At 36.1% G+C, this 25,317-nt stretch overlaps 4 protein-coding genes across 7 annotated transcripts; 1 reads left to right on the top strand and 3 right to left on the bottom strand.

Annotated features, from left to right (window-relative positions):
• Positions 1 to 406: 406 nt before the first annotated feature.
• On the top strand, positions 407 to 1,215 carry LOC126624011 (uncharacterized). Its single transcript, XM_050293006.1, has one exon. It carries the CDS (start codon positions 555 to 557, stop codon positions 1,122 to 1,124), a length of 570 nt encoding a protein of 189 aa, XP_050148963.1. The 5' UTR covers positions 407 to 554; the 3' UTR covers positions 1,125 to 1,215.
• Positions 1,216 to 2,008: 793 nt separating this feature from the next.
• LOC126623409 (pre-mRNA-splicing factor SLU7-A-like) lies at positions 2,009 to 5,649 on the bottom strand. The gene is made up of 8 exons (XM_050292295.1): positions 5,440 to 5,649; positions 4,748 to 4,911; positions 4,536 to 4,648; positions 3,850 to 4,275; positions 3,264 to 3,699; positions 2,895 to 3,111; positions 2,640 to 2,743; positions 2,009 to 2,531 (listed from the first exon to the last, which is right to left on the bottom strand). Exons 1-8 carry the CDS (start codon positions 5,453 to 5,455, stop codon positions 2,385 to 2,387), a joined length of 1,623 nt encoding a protein of 540 aa, XP_050148252.1. The 5' UTR covers positions 5,456 to 5,649; the 3' UTR covers positions 2,009 to 2,384.
• A 3,655-nt stretch (positions 5,650 to 9,304) lies between these two features.
• On the bottom strand, positions 9,305 to 11,182 carry LOC126620667 (transcription factor MYB30-like). The gene is made up of 3 exons (XM_050288890.1): positions 10,842 to 11,182; positions 10,550 to 10,679; positions 9,305 to 10,000 (listed from the first exon to the last, which is right to left on the bottom strand). The coding sequence occupies exons 1-3, from the start codon at positions 10,972 to 10,974 to the stop codon at positions 9,439 to 9,441; spliced, it is 825 nt and encodes a 274-aa protein (XP_050144847.1). The 5' UTR covers positions 10,975 to 11,182; the 3' UTR covers positions 9,305 to 9,438.
• A 10,292-nt stretch (positions 11,183 to 21,474) lies between these two features.
• Positions 21,475 to 24,946, bottom strand: LOC126624003 (protein root UVB sensitive 2, chloroplastic-like). Of its 4 annotated transcripts, XM_050292996.1 has the most exons (9): positions 24,772 to 24,946; positions 24,555 to 24,683; positions 23,947 to 24,035; positions 23,790 to 23,874; positions 23,423 to 23,482; positions 23,224 to 23,317; positions 23,021 to 23,118; positions 22,549 to 22,728; positions 21,475 to 22,292 (listed from the first exon to the last, which is right to left on the bottom strand). In XM_050292996.1, exons 1-9 carry the CDS (start codon positions 24,781 to 24,783, stop codon positions 21,705 to 21,707), a joined length of 1,335 nt encoding a protein of 444 aa, XP_050148953.1. In that variant the 5' UTR covers positions 24,784 to 24,946; the 3' UTR covers positions 21,475 to 21,704. The 4 variants fall into 4 exon arrangements, with proteins under 4 accessions (XP_050148953.1, XP_050148954.1, XP_050148955.1 ...); XM_050292997.1 differs by lacking the exons at positions 24,555 to 24,683; positions 24,772 to 24,946 and adding an exon at positions 24,253 to 24,513; XM_050292998.1 differs by lacking the exons at positions 23,790 to 23,874; positions 24,772 to 24,946 and having other exon boundaries at positions 23,423 to 23,463.
• Positions 24,947 to 25,317: the final 371 nt, after the last annotated feature.

Raw genomic sequence — 25,317 nt, forward strand, 5'->3', positions numbered from 1 at the left:
ACTTGGTTGGAATAATCAATTGGATCATTGGTTGACGATTTTTTTTTTTTATTCCGTGCGTACTAGTGCATGCTGTGAATGTAGGCCTTACATATATTTTTTAGAAAATATAGAATGAATGGGAAAAATTACAATCCAAAATGTTAGTAAACGCATTTAACGTGGTGTAATTGTAATTCTCATTCTAGATAAGTAAACATGTCATAATTTAAAATTGATTGATAATCTTATTCGATTCTAACTCATAAAGTTCACTTATAAGTTTAGGTTAAGCTCATTCCAATCCTGGTAGACTGATCTTGGGATATAGGTAAGCTTTTCAATACGTCCAAAATTCATGGATAAGTTGAAGCCTGGATCAAAACTGCTTTTTGCCTGCCCCCAAAGACGCCTACTTCTTTGGATTTTTCTTTCATGTCAAACGCGTAGAGTAAGAAGTAAGCTACCTTTAATTAGTCCAAAAGCGAATCCACAATCCAAAAGCTGAAAGAATCTCTCTAGCAGCTTATAAAAAAAGCCATTCTCCACAAACTCTTCGCAAACCCTAGTTATCCATGTCTTGCTTGAGATTGAGGCTTCCACCAGCCAGAAGGGCCTGGAAGAGCTTCACCTCCAAACTACAGAGGAAACTCCACAAGCCTAAAGGCATCGCAAAACCCCGAAAAAACTGTGTGAAAGCCATTACTGCTGCTTCTTCATCTTCTGCTTCTCCTGCTTTTTTTGTTTCTTCTGTTGGACTGAAACCCTACAAGTTTCTCCAGCTGCGTTTTAAACGCAAAGGGCGTCTCGCCCTACGTTTTCGATACAACCGGCGTCAGCTTCCTCAGAACCGTGGTAGCGCTGCGCATGTCTACGTTGACAAGCTTTTTAAAGAGCCTGCTGTGACTGAGTTGGTGGGGAGTTCTGAGCCTCCGGTAGCGAAGTGCAAGCAAGCTACCGCTGCTGCTGCCGGTGCTGAAAGTGGGGCTGAGAGAGGATCTCCTGCGACGGCGGATGATATGTGGGAGTCATTGGGATTTGCTTCCCCAATGATGCACGGGATTGACGAAAGAGCTGAGGAGTTCATAGCCAAATTTAGAAAGGAAATGGAGGTTCAGGAGAAGTTGGCACGTGATCATTTGTAGCATAAGTCTTGCTTCTTTAATTAGATTAAGAAATCTGTACATGATGTAAATTAAGTGTGATTATTCTGAAAAATAATTTGTTTCGCATGAATTTCTGTTATATTTATTTATTGGCTTCAATGAGGGGATAAAAAAATAAAATAAAATAAAACGCCGGTGGGTAGAAGAGGAAGAATAAGATGAAGCTTTTACAGCTTTTACATAATCATGACTTGGAAGGGGAAGATTATTGGCTGTCCCCGGTGATATATTCCGTTTTTCCAATACTCTTATCACCTGATCACGAGATGAGACACAGAGAGATATATTCCATTCTTTGTTAAGAAAGACTAGAGTTCAGAGTTTACATCTGATTATATGCAAGAATTTAACCGCATAATGAGAAATACAGAAAGACTATATTTGTATGCAAGAATTTTAACATTTTTTTATTTTAACATATATAATATTCTAATGGAAGATATAGGATGGTTACCAAAAATTTTGATGCAGCCGATAGTCTATTCTAAATAAATCTATTGAATGAGAGAAAATTCGAACTTTTAAGTGCAAATAGAGGAACTTAATAATCTAAACAATTTGACTTAACTTTCATCTTTTTCAATAGGAAACATGTAATTTTCCGATTTTATACATAAATGTGGAAGTAACATAATAAGAGCTATTTTAGAAGTGATTTCAAAATAACTGAAAATGTTTTCGGTAAAAATATTTTTAAAACCAATCCTTGATAAAAATCCAAGTGGATACTTAAAGTGCACTTTTAAGTAAGAAACACATATTTAGTGTTTCTTTCAAAAAGTACTTAAAATTCTTTTACAACCTAACATCAATTTCACCAATAAAACTTTTAATTATTTTAAAAACACTTCAAACAAGTGCAGTTTTGGTTTCAACAATTTATTAAATGATGAGCATCAGAACAAGAACATGATAGGTAAATTCAACGTAATGCCATACACAACTCATTAACATGACACTCGAGCACAAGGTAAACAGCAATTTAAATGAGTAGCCGCTTATCGGCATTCCCCCTTCAATCTCATGTCTCAACCACAGGGTAGCTCATGTAATAGCTCTACAGTAATCACACTCGAGAGGGCACAAATTAAAAGACGGAGTCAGCCGAGTTATACCACAACCGGAGAAATTCAAGAAATCGGCTTGCAGAACTGCAGAAGCCATGCCAGTACATCGAGTTGACAGCCTCGAAGGTGTTTTGAGAATAGAGCTCCCATCAGAATTATGCCACATCTCAACTTAGTTCAGAAAGTCCTTCATTGGATCATCATGGTGGACCTTCTTCATCCTATAGGCTTCCATATCCTCAGCAGTAACATCATCGTTCCATTTAACATTGTATTTGCGCTTTCTCTCGTCTCTCTCTTCTCTCTTTCTCTGATCCTCCTGTATCAAAATTGTATAATATTTAGAAACTAGTTCAACAATAAATACATACACAGGTCATCTTTTCAGCTCAATAATTCAACTTGAATTAAGTTCAGAAACCCTCACCTTCTTAAGAGCTTCAGCAAGTAATTTCTCATCTAAAACCAAATCATCTGGGATATCAGTTCCCCAAGTAGCAGGTCTTTTCTCCTCCACTGGTGCAGGCACATCTGTTTTGAGGTTGGGAACACAAATTGTTAATAAAACAACCAAATCAAAGGCAGTACTGGAGAATGGTTTACACATGACATATCAACATAAAAGATATTATCTATTTGAAAATAAAATTGCACGAGGAAAGGGGAAAGCCGATGGACTAACCTCCATTGGCCTCTTTACGCGCAATGTTAGCCTTCATAAGATCAGTTGCAGCCTCAGCAGCCTCAATTCCAGCAGCGCCCGTGCAATAGCTATTGCGAGTAACCTGCTTACAACACCTGTAGCCCCATTGATGATCCTTCCACCATGAACCCCATACAGTGGTGTGGTTATTGACATAGACATCTTCTTCATACTTGCTTCTGGGAAGTGCTATATCCTGTATTATTGCATAGTATATTCATCAGCTGTCTACATAATTGAGTCTTTGACACACTGATTAAGGCCTTATGTTCCATAATGAGGCAGATACAAAGTTTTTAGTTCTGAAATAAAAAGGATGAAGAGAAATGGTAGATGCAAATAGTTTACCTGGCCCTTGATGATTCTCCCAGCACGATCATATTCAACTTCCCTTTCACTTTGTCCCAGTAGAAGCTCCCTAGGAAATTCTTCTTCATTAGCTGCATTGCCGTACTTCTCCAGAACAGTGTCTTTTGTTTTTGACTTCAAATTCTCCTTGATCACCTGATAATTCTTATAAAGCAACTCCGCCTGGGAAGGCGCTGCTTGCATGTGGATATCTTGTCCCTTCTCAAATGCTTCCCAAGCATGGATGTTGAGCTCCTTGAACTCCATGGCTTGACCACTATTTCTATATCGATTATCACCCCCATAAAACTTCTCATTCGGATCAGCATCTGGAAGAGGGTCTTCCCGCATAGATCGGGTTTTGGGGTCATAATGTGCAGAGTTGACATCGAGGTTCAAAAGATATTTCGCTGTATCCTCACGAATACGCAAATTCCTGCAAATAAAAATATCTCAGTAAGGAGTCATATATAGAGACCAACACACAAGTGAAAAAGCAATTAAAAATAATAATAAAGCATTATGACGATAATAATGCCCCCTCAACACAAGATAGAAATTAAAAAAACCGGTTTTAAACTCTTACCTGACAGTTCCTGTGCTTCCACCACCAGTTGTACGTACACGCTTCTCAACCTTTGCAAAGTCCATTTGTTTACTCTCATCAACCTTGGCTTCATCTACCCTCAAATCATCCTCATCCTCGTCTTCATCTTCATCCACATCACTAACCTTGTCCTCGCCATTTGGATTATTATTTTTCTCCTCTAATTTCTTGAGTTGCTGTTCCTTTAAGAATTTCTTTCGAGCTTCATCTCTTGATTCATATCTCTCTACTACAAGAGCATAGCTCGTTGCATCATATCCATTCCAGCGGTCCCGCTTTCCATCATAGTCAAGCTCAAAAGTCTCTATCTTCTCATCAGGAGCAATGTGTGTGTTTGTCCACTTTGCTCCCACTTTCCTGGGCCTATCCATGCATGACTTGGAGTCGTGTGTACTGGCACCACAGCTGTAAGAATGGACATTCAAACATTAATCTCTAGTCTTTGATATATACTGAAGGGGAAAGAAAAGCCTTACATTTGACAGGTAAGTGAAGAACCCAATGCCACTTACCACAAAGTGCAATTAATCAAGTACAGATATTGAAATTTAAAATCAAAAGATGTTTATGAACTTCGGTTAGGGTCTTAATTCAATGAAATTGTTTACAATTTGGTTTGCAAGAAACACACGGCAAGAGAGGAGAGAGAGGAGAGAGAGGCTTACTTCTCACATGCACCCTTTCTATATTTATCAGCCTGGAATATCTTTGCACCTCTGTCATACCATGATGTTGTATAATTTGGATCTGATTTCCATTTCCTTTGATGTTTCAAGCTCTGATTTAGTAAAATAAAAAGTATCAATATTCAGACGTATACGACAAGGGTGCGATTATCAAAACTAAAAACTTATTAGAAAGAAAACAAACAACTTACAGGCCTCTCGTGTTTGAGATACCAAGGAGCAGATGACATATATTGGGGAATATGAGGATTAATCTCTTTTCCATCCTCGTCCAGTTCAGCTGGTGCAAGCCCAGCTTTACGCGCTTCTTCCAATTCTATTTGCTTACGATGGTCTTCCCTAGATTTGAATGACCCTACAAGACCAACCACACGAGATGCATCAATATACGAGTAGCAGAGGAGAAACCGAAAAACACCAAAATCTACCAGTTTTGCCAACGGACTGCATCATCACAGTAAGGAAAAATCAACTTTTCACAACAAAGTACAAAACTTAATCGCATAGCATTTATCTACGCTGTAATCCCTACTTTCGAATACATATATTTGTTTCACCAATTCATATATTCAACAGAATCGAATGTGATGAGTGGTAAAACCCATTAAATTTCAAATTTTTACCACGTAATTCCAACCCAGGTCCAGAAGAAACCCTGAGTCTCCACATACGAATCAAAATTTGGTTTTGGACCAATCGAACTCAAAACCCCAAATCGCCGATCGAAATTAGGTAATGATACGATTCGTAAATCTTACACCGATCAATTTCAACAAAAATAGCACTAAAGAATGTTACTTTCAAACGATTGATCAAATTTGAAGTAAAAAAAGTGTAAAATTCATGATAGATTGGGGATAAACGAAGGAGAAGAAGAACGAACCTGAAGCGGTCGCCATGTTCGCTGCCCTCCAAGCTCAAACTTCAAAAAATCTGGTTCGAATTTGTGCAGTCGAAGATGAAGAATCAAAACCCTAGCCCCAACCGAAAAAATTGAACTGAGAGATCAGATTTTGGAGGAGGTGTTTGCGGTTTGTTAATTAATTTATATACAAACTTCTTTTTCTTCCGCTGCAGATGGGAGTACCGATGCGGTTAAGGAAGTTTTAACGAAAAAGCTACGGTATTATTTATTTTAACGAAAAATTATATTTTTATATTAAAAAATTAAACCTCTTATTATTTATTTTATTTTTTATTTTATTCTAATCGTTAAAATTTAAAATTTTCAAACATTTTTCATTAATTTTTTTTTACGTTAATTCCCGCCTAAACGACAACGTTTCACCTTCTCCGCAAACTATAAGGCAACAGGGCTTTGGTTTTCTTGCTGATCTCGGCCCAAAGAAATCCAAATAAGGTTTACGGATTGGGCCTTTCTTTTGGGCCCAAAGTTTGGTACTAGGTTTCCATCTACTCTCGTTTTTGTTACATGTGACGGCAGAACATGATGAATGGAAGATACGAAGTCGATTTTGTAATAGAATTTTTTTGACAAACGATAGGATAATTCACATCAAACTTATCTAATTATGGGGAGAGGGATTTGAACATGGGATCTTCGATGCAAAGACGAATGCTCTAACCAACTGAGCTACAAGCCATTTGCAAAAGACATTCAAATGATCTCATGGGGATATGTAGGGGAGTTAGTCATAATGGCGTGCAAATGTCCTTACACCCATGTTTATGCTATATAAACCACTAAACTTCATGTTAGTTATGTGATCATCTGGATAACTTTGAATATAAACTTTTTTTTTTGGGGGGGTGGTTGGAACTCTGAGCGGAAAAAAAAAAAAAATTATGCCAATGGAGCCTTGTTTGAAGACTGTGTGTTGGGGGTGTGGTATTGAGGAAAACGGCAGATATGAATCAAGCTTTGTCGGCTAAAATTGGATGAATAATTCAAGCTAAGGATAGATGCCTTTGGGCAAAAATCTATGAGCTGAAATACTTGCAAGGGAGCTCTATTTTGGATACTAAATTACATGAGAGATCTAACTGCTCCTATACTTGAAAAGGAATTCTGTATGGAATTGAGTTGTTGTGCAAATGTATGAAATGGAGAATTTGGATAGGTGTTGGTGTCAAGTTTGGAAAGACTCTAGTGTGTTGAATGCTCATTTGATTAATTATATTGATGCAATGACTTTGATGATGAGGATTTCTCAAATCTAATTACTTTCGTGATGGTTGGTGGGATGTGAGTTCTTCTAAAAAATTGAGGCATGAGATTGTGGTTCAACCCGTAATTGAGATAGTTTTGTGTAGTTTATCCAATTTAAATTGATTTGTTCGATCAAAACTGTAACATCCCACATTGACCAACGAAGATGAGGTGATGTGCCTTATATGTACATGCCCACCTCCATATAACACGAGGCCTTTTAGGAACTCACTGGCTTCGAATTCCATCGGAACTCCGAAGTTAAGCAGGTCGGGTGAGAGCAATCCTAGGATGGGTGACCCACTGGGAAGTTCTCGTCTGAGTTCCCAAAAACAAAACTGTGAGGACCGTGAGGATGTGGTCGGGGCCCAAAGCGGACAATATTGTGTTACGGCGGAATCGAAACCGGGATGTGACAAAAACCTCCTACAAACTGGGCACTAGAGATGCATGTTGGTAGCTATTGTGTGTTCTCCTTTAATACGGTCCCCTCAACCAAGCTTGAGCATTTCAAAGGCAATTTTGTTAGACTGCTAGTACTAGTGTTAGTAGTAGTTCATGAGGGTGGCAAAGTTGATTAATTAGCTTTAGATTTGCGTTGCTAAATGTATAGTTTAGTTGAGTGGATGTTAGCACAGAGACATGCAAATCATTTGGGGATTATTTAGGATTAATATCCTGTCAAAAAAAAAGGGGGAGATAAAAAGACTGGATTAAATATTGCTTTAAGCTCGTGCTAGACTTAGCTATTACATGCACAAATCTAAGCGCAGGTGTTCGCCACATATTTGTTTTTTGTTCTTAGTTCATGCACGCCTGCAAAGGAAGGATTATAAAATAGGTTAGATTGCTGATAACTCCAAATTTCATGTGAAAATCTATCGTTTGGTAATCCATGCTCTTAAGTGGAGTCCATGGTGAGAGAAGAGAGAGGCATATGATTATTATAACAAGAAAAAGATAATTTGGCCTAATTAATTGGTGGGGAATACTTTTGTTCACCCACTAAGTCTAGAATGATAGGTTTTTTTAAGTAAAGAGTATTCAAACGGTATTTTACATGTCATAATATAAGTAAAAGTGGACTGATTGTCTTTAAAATTCGTGTTCTAGATCAATAAAGCAAACTGATCTAACGTTAACTAATGAAAATGAACAAAGATGCAATAGATGGATGGAATAATTTGGTATGGGTTGGAGGTTTGGTCCATTTTTTGTGTTTTTGGTATGAGTTGGAAATATAACATCATTTTTCGAAAAAGTACATATCGCTTGATAAGGGAACGTTACTGCATATATCGACATAGTATTTTATTTGATGTTTAAAATATCAGGAAAATCATTTTCACAGTTTGTTCAGTTAACAGGTTAGATGTTTGATAAGAAAATATTATTATTATTCTGAAAACCGAAATTATTTCATTACCAGGCCGGAATCCACAAGAAAACCAGGAAAGCCAGTCATTGCAATCAACATCTTCAACATAAAAGAGGAAATAAGGGAGATAGGTAAGGACGTGGGAGAACACCAAGATAGTCCCTTACAACCTCCAGAGAAAAAAAAATAAAAAAAGGCTAATTAGAGGGCATGGAAGCCCGTCCTTGTTCAGTAGTCACACATTTCTGTGCCAAAATGAGACACTACGTAATCTGCTGCTTCATATGCCGATCTTGAAACCCAATACCAATCGCACGCGTGAAAGGAGTTTCCCAGCCGCCTAACTAACCATGCATGTACGACATTAGCTTGGCAAATTTCCACCAAAATTTCCTTATTTCATAATTTTAAATGCCATATTCTATGATCTATTTTTTGCCGAAAACTAGATACATCTGGTTAAGTAGTTTCTTTTTCTAGTTCTTAGCAATAACTGTCGACTCATGCGTTTGAGATATAGCATATCTCATATATCAGAATCCAAATGATACTACAGAGTAATTCAACTTCTTGTAAGAATATATTAGGTCTCTTAGTTATTCGATATGAGTTTCATACTATCGAGAGACGTCTTTTTACGTATGGGGTCATTTAAGTTTAACACGTGAACAACACATATTAAAATGTAGGAGCATGTGTGTTGTTGGGATTAACATATGAATGAAGGACGGATTACGAAGCTTCCTTAAAATTAAAAGCTGAAGGTCTCGGGTTCAAAACCCGTTGCTAGTGTGGAAGCTAGACTTGTGGCCAGAGGAGGTTGAAATGCATCTGTGACTCTTCTTGGCTCCTGAAGAAGTGGATAACCGTGGCTTGTCACTAGTTGTCACCCTTTAAAAAAATAAAATAAAATAAAAAAAACCCCACAAATATTAGGCGACGAGTGAACTACTTTAATATAAGAAGGAATCGGAGTTTCATTGTAGAGTATAAAACGGATTACAAAATGAAGAATAACACAATTTCGTGTACTAAGCCTTTTAATTATCCGATGTGAGATTAGATGGTTGGCCATAAATCCTCAGCCTATCTGAAACTCATTTGAGCTGTAATTAATAAATGATTGCGTTACCAATCGAATACTGATATGAATACAATTTTGTCCACAAGTAAATTCACTCGGGCAAGTTTGACAAATCATTCGGAAAAATTGAACAAGAATTATATTAATTTTTGCCGCGTTGAATACGATGGATTCCCATCTCAAAAGGTCAAAGAAATTGACAGCAACAAAAGAAAATTCTTTTTGCCAACTCACAACTTCATGAACAAAATCATAAAACAGCCTTCCTTATTGACATATCAAATTCTAACAATTCTGGAATTTCCCCAGCTCCCAGGAAATTATTAAACCAAAAATCCATGTTGTTGTCATTGTACATATCTAAACTAAAACCACCATCAGTAGGTCCAACATTCACTCGTGGATCACCACCAAATGCCTGAAACTCATTCACAATCTCATCAGAATTCCCGGCTGATAAGACTTCCGACCAAAAACTATCATCCGCTACCGGTAAATTTGTTTGGTAATCATCAAATTTCATGCATGCATCGTTGTTGTTGTTGTCGTCGTCGCCGGTCGTAACAGATGACGTGCCACTGGAAGTACATTGAGACGGCGAAACGGGCCCACAATCCAAGCTCTCAGATTTTGCATAACATGAAGAATTATCAACGGGGTCTAGCTCTTGCTCCATTTTGATAGAGTAGAAATGTGGCTTAGACTCTGGTTCGGTGTGGTTCGATTTCAGTTTTTTTTTCAAATGGGTGTGCCATACATTTTTTATTTCATTGTCTGTGCGACCAGGCAATCTCGCCGCGATTTGTGACCATCTGAAGAAAAAACAACAGATAAGTCAGATTAAGGGATATCAAATCTGTCCTGTTGTGTCACATGAATCATTGTGCGCACCATACAAAAGTGCAAAAAACCGTTGCTTAGTATTTTAAATGCTTGAAAAACGTGTTTATCATTTTTATTTTATGGTTTTTAGGTAGTGCAAGTGAAAGTTATGTAAGGAATCTTTTTTTCAGTCCCACATGTTTCACTAGTCGACTAGATTGTCACCTAGCCCCCACATGCATCAATGTTCTTAATTGGTATGATATGATTCCCTTTAGAATTTAAGGATAAAAAAAAGTTTGTAAAGAGTATGAATTCCTATTCAATACAAACACGTTTCAATGATTTATATTTTGATGAAAAAAATGAAGTCATCGATCTAATAGTTATATTTGCGTAAACATGCCGTTATTGAAAATGAATACGTCCAATAACTTAATGTGATCTATATACTATGGCAGAGAACGGTGAAATTATCGATTTAACTGTTTGCGTTAACATGCAATGCAAATTCGCAGAAAAATGGAACTACCACATACCTATTCCCCAATATTTGATGTAAGTTGATGATGGTGTCTTCTTCTTCCTTGCTAAAATTTCCTCTTTTGATATCTGGCCTCAAGTAGTTTGTCCATCTGAGTCTACAACTTTTTCCACACCTTAACAAACCTAGAAAAAAGAAACACCAAGGTCAATCAAAAGCTCAAAACTTTCTAGTATATACAATTCTTCTCCCAAATGTTCGATGCACTTTGGAAGAACCCAAGAAACAATTTCTTGTTTAAATTAGTGGATTAGCAGTTAATTAAGCAAAGTCTAATCAGTAATTACCAGCTAGTTTTGGGAGAGCTCTCCAGTTTCCATGGCCATGCTGCTGAATGTAAGTGACAAGTATGTGATCTTCTTCTGGAGTCCAAATCCCTTTCTTCAACCCCATCTTCGCACAGCAAGGAGCTCTAACCATTTTTCTCTTTCGAAGTTGATCAGGAAATGATTAAAACTCTCTGTTCGGGCCTAAATTAGTGGCACGCTCACGCAGTCAATCACTTGGCCTATTTCCGAGGCTGAGGCGATATCGTAGGAGTAAACACTTTTAGCTGCTGCTGCTGCTTCTTCTTCTGCTTAGGCTGCTGCTATAAGCTTAAAAACAATGGCACGGCCTAAGATTGTGAAGACTCCCAAGTCCTTTTATATACATGTATCTGTGCATGCTGGCTGTCTTTGACTTTGTACGAAATAGTCAAAAGAACAAACACAAATGATTTCAAATATTGTAAAGGACAAATTTCGCCTCCACTGTATATTTCTACGAAATCTCCTTTTCTCCATTTATTTGTGGGGTGCAGTGTATATATGACTATATTTGCTTTTATCAGTCAAACTAAAACGTGGGGATTTATATTTTCCCGAAATGGCTGTGTGAACTTTTCTTTTTCAAACTTTATTTTTATGCAATATGAGCTTCAACTAGTCAAGATATATAGTGGAGCATGCTCCTCTCACATTTGCTCTTGAATATTCAACACCATTTACCCTTTTTTTTCTTTTTCTTTTTAAGAAAAATTAGTATTCGGTCCCTAGTTTCTAATGTTCATTGGCTGAGACCTTATCAGTTTTTAAAATTTGATCAAAGTCCCAAGTATTAATGTATTAATAAATTACATGTGAGTTACATAATTTTTTAAAATAAAAATTAATAATTGATTTAGGGTTTTAATACTCACACCCTTATTAAACTCCTAATTAATTTTCAAAATATAAAAAATAAAATTAGAATAAGCTTGTACCATTAATTTTTATATAAAAAATTTCAATTTTTTAATCTTATATGTACCCATTCATATAATTCTTCAATTTTTTTCTAATCTTAAATGTACCCATTCTTAAATATACCAATTTGTTATATGTAAAATGTACCACTTTTTTAAATATAAAATGTACCATTTTTTATATAAAATTCATTCAATCTTTTCTCTAATCCATTTTTTTAAACTTATATGGGTACATTCTATTTCGTTGATTTAATAGAAGAAATTTAATAATGTTATTAAGCGTAATATCTTTTTCTTTTGTGTTTTTGAAAAATGTACCCATGTTTTGGTACAATAATTTTTTGGTTAGTTTTGATGAACGTACCCATGTACACACACACACACACACACAAACTATATATATTGGAGAGTATAATTTATCTTTAATATTTTTGACCCCATAAATTATGGTTTTATTTAAAATCTCATTAATATAAATAAATACAAATTTTATTTTTAATTTAAAAATACAATAACCTACATAGTAATACACTATTACATTAATGTCAGGGACTTCGATCAAAACTGAAAATCACAAGGATTTCACTCAAAGAATATTGGTAGTTAGAAATCGCATCCAAAGTCTTCGTTCTTTTTAACATTTGCATTGTAATTAATCATATAAAGCATCTCACTATTGAAGATTCTAAGATATTTATTCAAATTCTGCAATAAAAACACAAGTAGTCTGGCGAATCTAATCCATGATCCAAGATATTTATCGAGACAAATTCCTATTCTCAAATTTCAACATATTTTTATGGAAATACACATGTCAACAGATGCTTTTACAAGCATAAGTAAAATCACTCTTTGAATTTGTAATTTATCTTAAGGAAGTCATAGTTAAGATCAGCTTTGATATATACGATCTAAAGATCCGTCGTGAATCTTTTTACAAAAATTTGTGTGTTTTAGAAAAATCGTAGTAAACATGTAAAATACCATTTTGAAGGGAAAAAATTTGTGGAGTGGAAGTTTCTTGAGGCTGTGATGCACCGGCTGAGGTTTTCTGTTCGGTGGATTAGTATGGTCATGTTGTGTGTTACAACAGTATCTTACTCCTTTAAGTTGAATGGTGATCATGTGGGTTATGTGCATCCGGAAAGAGGAATACGGTAAGGTGATCCTATGTCCCCCTATTTGTTTGTTATGTGTGCAGAGGGACTTTTGGCACTATTGACGAGGGTTGAGCTCGATGGAGATTTGAAGGGGATCAAGGTATGTCGTGTTGCACCTAGTATTCACCATTTGTTTTTCGCTGATGATAGCTTTCTATTCCCTCGAGGCACAATTAGTGAGTGCCAGAATATCAAGCAGGTGTTGAGTATGCATGAATTTGCGTTTGGACAGGCAGTAAATTTTGAGAAGAGTTGTGTTTCGTTCAGTTCCAATCTCACTGATTGGGATAAGCAGTTATTAGCAAATTTTCTTGGTATGTGAAGAGTGGATTTTCATGATAAATATTTGAGGCTCCTGGTGTTAATCCGAAAGTCGAAGAAAGAAACGTTTGCATATGTGAAGGATAGGGTGTGTAAAAAGCTGTAGAGTTGGCGATGGGGCTTTTGAGTAATGCGGGTTGTGAGCTACTGGTGAAGACAATAGCTTAGGCACTACCGATGTATTCCATGCAATGCTTTATGCTCCCTAAAACGTTTTGTGATGAATTGAATATGATGATAGCTAAGTTTTGGTGGAGTGGAGATCCGAGCAAGAGGAAAATACATTGGCTCAACTAGAGGACTTTGTGTAAACCTAAACATGAGGGGGGCCTTGGTTTCGAGATCTTTATGCGTTTAACCAGGCTTTGCTGGCTAAACAAGCTTGGTGTTTCCTTCAAGATCCTGAGACTCTTGTGTATCGGGTTTCCCTACGACAGATTTTCTGGATGCTCGGATGACTTCTAATAGTTCATATGTTTGGAGAAGTATTGAAGCTTCACTCCCGGTACTACAAAAAGGCATTCGCTGGCGTATGGGTAACAAGAGGAAGGTCAAAATATGGAAGGACAATTGGGTGCCGATGGACTTCTGTCTCCAGATTTTGACTCCAACACCGGTCTATTAGGATGAGGAGGCCACGGTAGAGAACTTATTTTGGCTGGAATCGAAGCAGTGGAACATTCAGTAGATGAATAAGTTATTTTCCCAGGAGAAGGTGGATCTAATTTGTGGCATTCCTCTAAGTCGATAATGAGGATTGTAGGGTTTGCCATTATAAACGGAATGCGAAATTCACTTTCCGAAGTGCATATCATGTTGCATGGGGGATGAATGTAGCAAATGGCGAAGGGGCAATTGACTCATCATCTTCTTCTAGTATTGTTGGCAAGAAGTTTTGGAAGAAGCTGTGGAGTGCTTGTGTTTCGAGGAAGGTCAAGATTTGTGTGTGGCGTGCATGTGTTGACGCTCTGCCGACAAAATTGAATCATTGTAAACGAAGAGTGATGATCGAGGAGGTGTGTGTAGTTTGCAGAGGTCCGGTGGAATCAATGGAACATGTTTTCAGGGATTGTCATATGGCTAATATGGTGTGGTTTCGAGGCCTAGGCATACAGGTGGATGGTGTGCAGGGCAAGTGTTTTATGAAGTGGTTAGTTAATTTACAGCTTAATGGGCCCGCTTCGGGGTTTGATTTAGGCTTAATGTTGAATTGGGCTATGTGGAAGCATAGAAATGAGATTCTTTGGACTGGCAAGGCACTACAGTCGCTTGAAATTGTGCTTCGGATAGAGGGTTGGATGCAAGAATTCTATAAGTGGCATAAGCCATCGGCAAAGAAGAAAAGCTGAGAGACTTAGAGATGGGGAAGACTTGCGGAAGGGTAGATTAAGTGCAACTTTGATGGAGCTTGGAATAAGAGAAGTAACCGGGGAGGCTTTGGGGTGGTGATTCGAAATCATTTGGGGGAGTGTCTTGCTGCTGGTCCCTTTGAGAGAGTTTCTTTTGTGGTGCATGGTGAGTTCTTTGCAGCTCGGAGAGCTGCAATATTGGTCCGCTTTATTGGTATGGTGGAGATGAAGGTTCAGTTTGAAGATGACTTGGCGTTGGTGTTTGCTGCCATGAGGGGGAGTGGGGACGACCACTTTACCCTTGGTCTTATAATTAATGATCTCCGGTGTCTTCACATGGAGTGGGTGGAGTCAGTGGTTAGTCATATTCAATGGGAAGGGAACTCGGCAGCCCATCAACTTGCTCGGATGAGACTTAATAGTGCTCAGGAGGTAGTGTGGTTTGAGGAAACCCCAAATTTGATCCAAGATATACTTCTACAAGAGAGTGTGTAATTCTTTTCAACTGTTCATTTGAGGATGGCTCTCTTTTGTGCAGGACGCTCTTTTCCTTCGACTGGGTTGAAATCCCCGGCAAGATTTTTATCGAGGTTCATTATGCACACTATCCTCAGTTTGTACGATTTCGGTCTTAATTAATGAATATCGTACCTTTGATCAAACTGCAGTAAGCATAAGTAAAATCACTCTTTGATTTTGTATTTTTCTTAAGGAAGTCATAGTTAAGATCAGTTTTGATTTATATGATCTAAAGATCCGTCGAGAATCTTTCTTCAATTTTTTTGTGTTTTAGAAAAATCGTACTAAACATGTAAAATACCATTTTGAAGGGAAAAAAAAAAAAAAAACCTTGAACTCAGTTTTTTCAATTTTTTCGTGTTAAGATCAGTTTTGATTTTGTATTGCACCTTAGTTGTCTTTCCCGACATCGACGGTTAATAGGTGATGAGTATCTTTCTATAATTTAATTCCGAAGTGATTTTCGTTAACATTAGCATGCAGCCCGGGAGATAACACTACTAATGCATTCACTTCCTAAGTAGGACAGAATATTTAAAGACCTTGGTGTAGTTTACTTTTGCTTCTGCCTCTTTTGTATAACAGTATAAGACAAAGGCACATTTATGAATAGGGAGAAAAACAGGCAAGGCCAACCTTCTTCTGGCATTGTTTCAAGTTCAACACCAATGCTTTGGGGGTCAAGAAAGAGGGCTAGTTTTCTTGAACTTGTACAGGTAAAAATAAACACTATTCTTTTAAAGTTGCGTAATTTGAACGGGGTCCATTTTTAAACCCCTTAGATAAAAGTTCTTTGAGAAAATAAATTGTTATGTTTAGAGCATGATAATATTTTTTAATTAATTCTTTAACGTGAAGCTTATTGTGCATATTATATCATTACATGAATTAGTAACACAACATATATATCACAAACAAAAAATGATAGGCATCCATCATGACGATATAAATGTAACCTCTTAAAATATGTACGAGTCTTGACTGTAAAACAGGCTCAATACGTATACGGTATACACATTAGATTATTAGAAGCATGCACCCAATTCAACCTAGACAAAAGCCACATACGTGTGGTTTTAGACTGAGTAAAAACCAAATTTTGTTCAGATTCAAGTTCTCAGTTTATGAGAATATTAAGAAAATCACATCATATCCAATTAAACATACAAAACTCTCAAACCAATTACAAGGGAAACTATAAATTAACTAGTAGGTCATGGAAATGGCACGGAGTTCACCACTTGCTTCATCAATTATATATCACCCTATTTTTCTATGTTGATCATTATCTGTGTGTAAAGTGTTCAAACACATGGCATTAAAATATTTTTGCTGACTTTGAACAGGGGACCTGGACATAATTACCTTATTTAAAAAAAAAAGGAAATACCCGAAATTTCAATGATGATATCACTAAATTGAACTGAAGATAAGTAGGAGAATTAGTGGCAAATCCAGTCATCATGTGGATTAATTAAGAAGTGATGACTAAGTCTAATGAAACACAATTAAAAAAAATAATACTAGAGAGATTAAATTTTTTAAGGATAATGCTAGGGAGACTAAATTTATAAAGAAAGTTTTGGAAACTAAAAGACATGGAAGTTGATGATTGATTTATTATTTAAACGTTAGTGACACATTATTTAGTTTGCAAATTTAATCTCCAAATTTAATCTCTCTAGCATTACCCATTTTTTAAATCAAATGATGTGTCACCAATTAGAAACAAGCACATTAACCGACACTTAATTAATAATCTAATCATCTACAACCACATTATTTAGTTTATAAATTTAATTTAAAAAAAAATAATTTCTGTAACATTACTCTTAAAAAAAATTGTGCCATAGAACAAACTGCACGCCTATCACTTTCTCGATTACACACTAATGATGTCACTAGTGCAGTAAAGTTACACTAACGATTTCTTTTTTTTCCTACACGAGACTGACTAAAACTTTAAAAATCTGTTAATGCATATTTAATTCGAAATATGAAGAAATTAGTTGCCAGATTTGTTTCTCCGTATCGTATTACTGACCATAGAGTGTGTAGGACTATTCCTCTTAAGTTTTGAGGGTGAACATTTTGCGTTCTAACATTAGCTAATCTTCCATTTTATTCTTAAAAAAAAATCTTCACAATTGACACCTTTTAGGTCCCACATGGTTCACTGCTCAAATTTAATCACGTATTGTTAAGTGTGGAATTTAATCACCAAAGATCTTGATAATATCAAAAGTAAATCTCCCATATATATAAGCTATATATTTTTTTTGTTATGTTTTTTCAATGTAAAACTCTATTTTCCATTGCCAACGTAAGTACTGGACACTGAAATTAAACTTCTATATCTGAAAGTCATGCCAATATTAGCTACCATCCATATATGCCCAGAAGCAAATCAAAGTCCATGCTTTGATATGCTTATAATTTCATTTTCTAGCAAACAATATTATCTACACTAAGAGGGAGGGGGTGAATTTAACCTCATAATGGATTAGCAATAATGATGTTCAAATTCGTCTTTGATAAAACTTGAACCTAAAATCTCACTTACAAGTAAAGAGGAATACCACATCATAGTACTAAGTGGCATAAAATTTGGATTAGCAAAAGATAATTAAATATTTAATAATTGTTTTTTGATCGCTGAATATTTAATAATTTTATTTAGTTATTTTTTTATGATAAGGTAGGTCGCTCGGAAAATGATTGAATTACAATAAACTATGCACACGTATATGATCGGTCCTACACTACACAAAACTTAACTTCAACTTGACTTCCCAAGGAAAATAAATAGCAAGGCAGCCATTTCAATTTCAATCTTTCATCTTCGTCACATTATTATATATGTGTTGAACTTTGGCCGCTGCTTCATGGTTAATTGTATTGAGACATAAGATTATGTATGAGTTACGGAAGACTGAAGATAACATATTATAAAAGAAGTAAAATCTTCAATCTTGACTCTAATGTTCTTCATACATATAATACATATCTAGCTTTTGAATTAGGGAGGATGCCCTACAATAATGGAAAATGATTCTCTCTAGATTCTCTTTATGGTGATTCGGGAGATCAATCAATCATGTCTGTTCATCATATATCTTGCGGTAAAAAATCATTTAAAATTTAAAATTAAATATAAATAGTACCTAACGAAAACTAACCGTACGATGTATAATAAACAGATATAATTGATTGATCTGCGAATCCCCACAAGAAGGATCCGGAGAGAATCATTTTCCTACAATAATATCCTAAAGTAGTTCAACGTACTGGCTCGAAAAACTAAAGTTAGTCAATCACTTCACCGATCCACAATTGGATATGGTAATTCTATATAACTCAACAAGTAGCTGATCATACTTCAATATATATATATATATATATATATATATATATATATTTATTTATTTATTTATTTATTTATTTTATTTGAAATCCCAAATGCTAATCAATTAGTAATTAATTTATTACCACAAGCTTACTACACGTTTGAGGTCACAATATTTTTCTCGGAACATTTCATTTACGAGTAGAAGAGCAATTTTCATTTTCAAAATAGTGTTTGACTGGTAAGACCGTTAGTTCAAATTCAATTCAATGAGATCTTTTAAGACTTTTATTCACATTTTTTCCATCAAGAACGTTTTATAAAATTCTTGGACTTCCAAATTTGGAGTATCCAAAAGATTTAAACCATTTATTTTTGAAAATCTCGTTCAAATATCATCCTTTACAACTATTCATCCAAATCAGAGAAATTTTCAATATCTAATTGTGAAAGAAAAAATTGACAAATACAGTGTTGCTGAAACATAATAAAATGTGAAGAGATTTTTAATTTATAACAATTTATAAATGTTCATGTATTCATAGTCCAACCATGCAAGGAAGATGGAGCTAGATATGCTCGATCCTTGATTAAAATATATAGAAAACAAATTCTACCCGTCAAACATTTAGACAGGATCTACTAGTGTGGATATATTGCAATATATTCCTTTGTGGTGGATCCATATAGGGACCCGGGACCCTCCGGAAGCCCCTAGAAACACTTGTGATCGACCTTTGGGCCCTCCAACAATTTGGGCAGGTGCATTGGAGATGCTTGTTGCCTCCATGGATGTGCATGCAACCGTGCTTATAACAAAGAAGAAGAGGTTTCTAATTTTTGTTTTAAAATACCATTTGCCGTTCCACCACCTCTAGCTACCTAATTTTATTTCTTCTCCTGACCCTAGTCAAGCAGACTCACCAGCTTGGAGCCTCGAACCCGGGACCTCCCTGTTTTTTGTATTTTGAGAGCCGAAATCTGTGCCCTTACTACTGGGCCACTTGATGTGGTTGATTAATTTTGATTATTCAATGAACGAAATTCAATAAAAAATAGCGATATGGACCCACACTAGTCTAATATTTTTTTTTAAAAACTTTTATCTTGGGACCCCTGATCTTGAAATCCTGAATCCACCACTCTGTGAGAGATTCCCAGAATTTCAAACCTACTCTCTTTGACAGAAACTTGGATTGGATGTGAAATTCAAATTTATATTTATTTAATATAATTCAAGGAACTTGTATATGTGATATGACGATGACTGCAACTTCAAACAAGTACAGAGATGACAAATCGTGGCACATGCACGTGTAATTAACATTAGGGTTAAATTTCTAATGCTCTGTTTAACTTGGACATTAGGACATTCAAATCACTTACGCCTGCATTTGAAACAATCAATGTTGGTGTTGCCAAATAAAGTAGTAGACAAATGTACACCAAATACGATATCGATCGATAAAAAAAGTAAGAAACTTAGATTGAGATGATAAATGATGCATTATTTTGACAAAGTTGCACTCCAACTTTTCTTATGATAAAGTGAATATTGAACCTCAACTTTTGACCCGTGTCAAGTAGCTAGCTTAATTATATATCTCCAAGTTACAAAAATATAAGAGAAGAGTGTGTGATCACACTTCTTTAGAATGTCAATAAACAGTGTTCATCATTTATCATATCAGATCACTACTGTTAACTTAAAAACTAATTAAGAATATAAAAGTATGCATGGGACCTGCAGATGCAAGGAAGGAGTGCATGTATTATATCAGCCGGCATGCATGATTGTATTTGTATCCACTGTCCACCGACTGAAGAATTTGAAGATGTTCAACTTCCTTGTAGGCTGGCTGGCCCTCACATATATCCAATGGAGTTACAGATGCCGTGTGTATGTGTGTCCGACCAGAAATCGGCAGCCATTACAAAACTGGAAAGTCTGCCCGAATTCAATTAATATATATATACGTCGGCGTTGTCTAGCTGTGAGAGATGTCTGTAAAAGCCAAAAACGCCAAAGAAAAAGGAAGATATGCTTTTTAATTTAATTTTTGAATAAAGTGAGAAGAAAATTTCAATGGCGTGTTATCCTCGTCACCGCCTTTTCTTTTCTACTCTTGGACTGAATAAATCGGCTACAATATTATATAGAATTTGTCAATTTGAGCACCAAAAATCACCATTACAAAAAGTGCAAATTAACCAAACCTTCAAGGCATCGAGGAGTGTATTGAGATAATAAGAGTGTAATATATATATATATATATATATGAAGGGAGAAGGCAAAAATGATGAAACATTCATAATCCCAAAATTACTCTCATTAAATTTTCAAATAAAATAAGAAATTCACAACAAAAAAAACCCACTTCTGTAAATAACTTTATTTTTAATTTTTAAATGTATTATTATTTGTTTTTCTGTTTTGTATTATTTTTTAAATGTATGTTGGATAACTATTTTGTTTTTTTTTTTCCTTTCGCTTTTTGTATTTGAGATATGAGAAAAATGTATAGGAGATGATGGATGTTGAAGGGCAATGAGAGGAGAGAATGAAGAGAGGGGATCCTCGTTGGATTCATTCTCTTTCTGAGAATCCTGGAGATCATCCAATCACATCCGTTCATCGTACATCGTGCGACCAGTTTTTGTTAAGTACTGTTTATATTCAATTTCAAATACAAAAATTTACAATGATTTCTGATTGAACAATATACGATAAACCAATGTGATTGAAAGATTCCCAAATTCTCACAAAGAGGAGAATGAAAACAAAATCTTAAAAGTGAAAACAACTTGAAATAAATTTTGGTTTTTTAATTTTAGTTTTCATTATGTATTCCATTTTTTTTTTTGTACATTTTTACATCTATCATTCATACCATCATTCTTCCGCTCCACTCTTTTTCATCCATCTTTCCCTTATATAATTTTCTTCACATCTCAAGCACATAAGATAAAAACTAAAATCAAAATGATTATCAATCGAGACATAAAATATGTAGTGACCATTAAACTGTTTTTTCTGAGGAATGTGTTTAAACATAAGAAAAGTGGCCTGAATAAAAGTTTAGGGAGCAAATTGACTGTAAGGTACAGAGGTAAATAGGCAAAAACCTAATACGATGATCCTCAATACAACTGAAGTTCGCTACTTCTATAAACATTTCGTGTCACAAAGTACCTGCTTTTTCCGATCCTATCCGTACCAAAGAATTTCAATATCTTGAAGAATTATTATCTGTAGCTACATTCGACCCCCACGAAAAACGGCTTCCTGTTCCATCGAGAAATCGATCGGTATGCCACCCCTTGGCCTGCAGTTCCGATACAAATGGACCAAATACGTCATTCATCTTCTCGTAAGCCTCTTCCAGTGCGCTTGAGCTCGGCACATGAAAAGACTTCTCTATATCTGCAGCGTATCCAGCAACAAGCCACCCTCTCAATGCGTCTTCACCGGTAGCATTTTGCTCCAATATCATGTCAACCCCTTTGTTTCCACGATTTAAAAGAAACTTTTCTTCGGGGAATATTTCTTTCAATTCACCAAGTTTTGAAGGCTTAATGACCTCGTGGAAAGACCTTCCCACTCTTACATTTCCGGCATCCTTTATGAGTCGCCCCGGGAATAGGAGGTCTTCCCGATACCTCAGGTCAGCCGGGCTTGATACTTTTCCTGTCTTAAGAAAATCAGCCACAATCATTGCAGTCCTCTGTGGATTCAATGTGTTGATAGGAGTTGCCCGCATTTCTTCAATAACACAGTATACATGCACCATTGAAAGAAGAGGCCCAACAACCATCTGCAACAAGTTAAAGATCATTAGAATCTATTTCCTTCAAAAGGAAATTAGAAATTCACAACTACCGTACGAAACAAATTCAGAATAACACACATAACGCAATATTCACTGCTGTCATAACACACGAGGTGATGCAAACCTGTTTTTAACTCTTAGTTTGAAAATGGGTTTTTGGCGCAATTACGAACACAATAGAATTAAATGATGAGGCTGAGTGGTAAAAATTGAGAGTTACACAGTGAATTATATCCACTACCTTTCCTTGCATAGACAAGCAGACAGTAGATGCTAATTGGATCCCTGCTCCTATTCCAATGACATTGAACACAGTTGAGATTGCCTCCCCTTTGGCAAACAGATCACTAAGATTGCCCTCTTTTGCAAAGGCCGAATAAATTGGTAATCTTGTTGCTCTCGCTGCAACAACTGCCATCCCCTGTTAACTTCAAAGGTGAAAATCCTAAAGAACAATCTATAAAATTATATTTTAGGATTGGAGAAGGGACTCAAACGTTACACAGACATGGTACTAAATACAAAGACAGTAAAATAAATTTCAACGACAAGTTTACCTATTACTTCAAATAAAACATGAAATCAGAAAAAGGAAAAAAAAAAAACCTAATGTTTACCAGCAGTAAACAAATTATAATAAAAAATGAAAAAGAGAGGAGGATTTGAAAAAAGAAATTAATATACACATGTATGCATCTCTATGAAAACTATACCTTTGCAAAATTGCCTAAACCTGCGACTTGAAGAAAAAGCTGCGGACACAAAGGAGAAAGAACTTCCATGCCAGTGCCAAAGTCATAGAGCACGTCAGCTGCAAGGCGGAAAGCTTAATCTAATTAAAAATCTTCTAAAAGCATTAAAATCACTTCCCACCAAAAACATATAGTTAGATAAGAATTAAAGCTCCCAAACAGACCCAAAATTCTCCAACGTTTAGGCTCAGAATCCATTCTTGCGCCCAGATTGCTACATATAATCTTTCCCATGTGCTGCATCCCATCCTTTAGAACCTGCATGTCAAATATAAGGAATTTGATGATATCTGAAAATGGAAGTGATCCGAGTCATGATTTAGTTGCAAGTGATCTTATACTCTTAAAAAATTGAGAACTTACCCAGCTTACAACAGTTGCCTGTGCAGGGGTTGGTCGCAAGCCTGCAGCAAATAGGAGTGACTGTAAAGGAAGTAAGAGTGCAGCCCATGGCCCAAATTTCAGTTGTCATTAAGATTTCTTATTTTAGGGTGGGGTGTTGGGAAGACAGAGAATATGAACATCTGTAGCTTATATGAGGAATCGTTGCTCAAGAATTGTAGCAAATAAATACATAGTATATACTATATAAGCATACGGAGAAATGTAAGCACAAAAAGCAACATATAAAAGGTCCAAGGTGCAATATTGACCAGAAATCATTGGGTATTTCCATGCAAGAAATATAAATATTGATTTTAAATACATTGAAGGTATCAGAAAAAAGGACCTGAGTTGAAAGCACTGAAAGGGCTGCACTGGTTAAGTGCTGCAGTGCCCGGAATTGTGTGTATCTGAGATATCCTTCATTTACACTTCACAAGTAAAAGGTACATGAGTAATTGAACGAATTTATGGGCTCTCAAAAGGAATAAACCAATACTTACCTATATGGATATCCCGAGGGAAAAAATTTATTGACAAACGAGTCACCGACCTTACGGAATACTGGCCTCGAATCATCAAGAATCTTCACCTGCAGAAAACTCAATGCAGTTAAAGTAGTTCAACTAAAGCAAGAACAAAATCAACCCACCACGCAAAAAACACACAGGACCACAGCTACTTCAACTAATCCTCTTTCCATTTCCCAAAACCCGAATTCCCACCTGGTTCCCAATTCCCATTTTTACAATGGCTATGCACGAATTTTGGCCAAAATTCTAAGACATTGTTGAAAAGAAAAACTACACCTTCTTTGATTTCCACACTATGTTTATTTCAAAACAGATCTCTCTCTCTCTCTCTCTCTCTCTCTCTCTGCCCATTTACACTAAAATCAAACCCAGCAACCCAACACTCAGTGACCGACTTGCATTGCCATTTGACCACAAAGTCCCCAACTTTTCACCAAATTAACAAGAACCCCTAGCTCAAATCAACCCAAATTGGAATTTCAGTCAAGGGTGCATCGGCAGCTAAAACTACCGCGTACCCAGCAGCACCCAGAAGTGAATACGCAATTTAAACATGGGGAATAAGATGAACAACTTACAGAAAGTTGACCCGTGGGGTCAAACTCGCAACGGTAGGAGACCGACTCGGAAGTTTCAATCCAGTACGCCGGCACCTCAGGAGGGGCTGGAGCTTTATCTGGCTCCTTCTTCTGCATCTTTATCTTCTCCTATTGAATCACGAATGAAAAAAATGTATGATAAAAATATATACGTACATGTGTATGTATAGGTGTATGTATAGGTGTAGGGACATACCAGCAAGTTCATGGGAGGGGGAAGAGGAGGAGTGAAATGGGTAACGGTGCACAAGGGGGATAAGATTTCGGCGGCAGAATCGGGAGGGCCAAATATCTTGGAAATAGTATTCAAGGATCATGAGGCGCTAGCTAAACGGTGTCGTATTTGTTGGAAGAAAGTCCAGGTGGACACATTCCAATACTCTTTTAAGTTTATCTTGTGTCATCGCGTGTTTTAACTTGATACTACCGTTATTATTGTGTAATTGAGTTGAGTTACCGATGCCACCTTGATGTCCAGTTGAATGTACGTTTGTTTGCTCATCTTCATGTAGTTATTTTATCAAATTATTACATTCGGTTGTTAGTTTGTGATTTGCAAGTAACGAGAAAACACATTAATGGTAAGAAGCCCAAACATATTCCACGATTGATTTTATTTGGAAACGAGCATTTACAAATGCACTTAGCCGAATCTTTGCTTAATGAATCACAATCCTCTCGTATCTTAACCATTTGAGTTGCAAGCCAATTGTTATTGCTTTCTCGTGTCCAATATTTTTTA

Source organism: Malus sylvestris, chromosome 5 (assembly GCF_916048215.2).
Source record: "Malus sylvestris chromosome 5, drMalSylv7.2, whole genome shotgun sequence".
In the NCBI taxonomy this organism is placed as follows: Eukaryota; Viridiplantae; Streptophyta; class Magnoliopsida; order Rosales; family Rosaceae; genus Malus; species Malus sylvestris.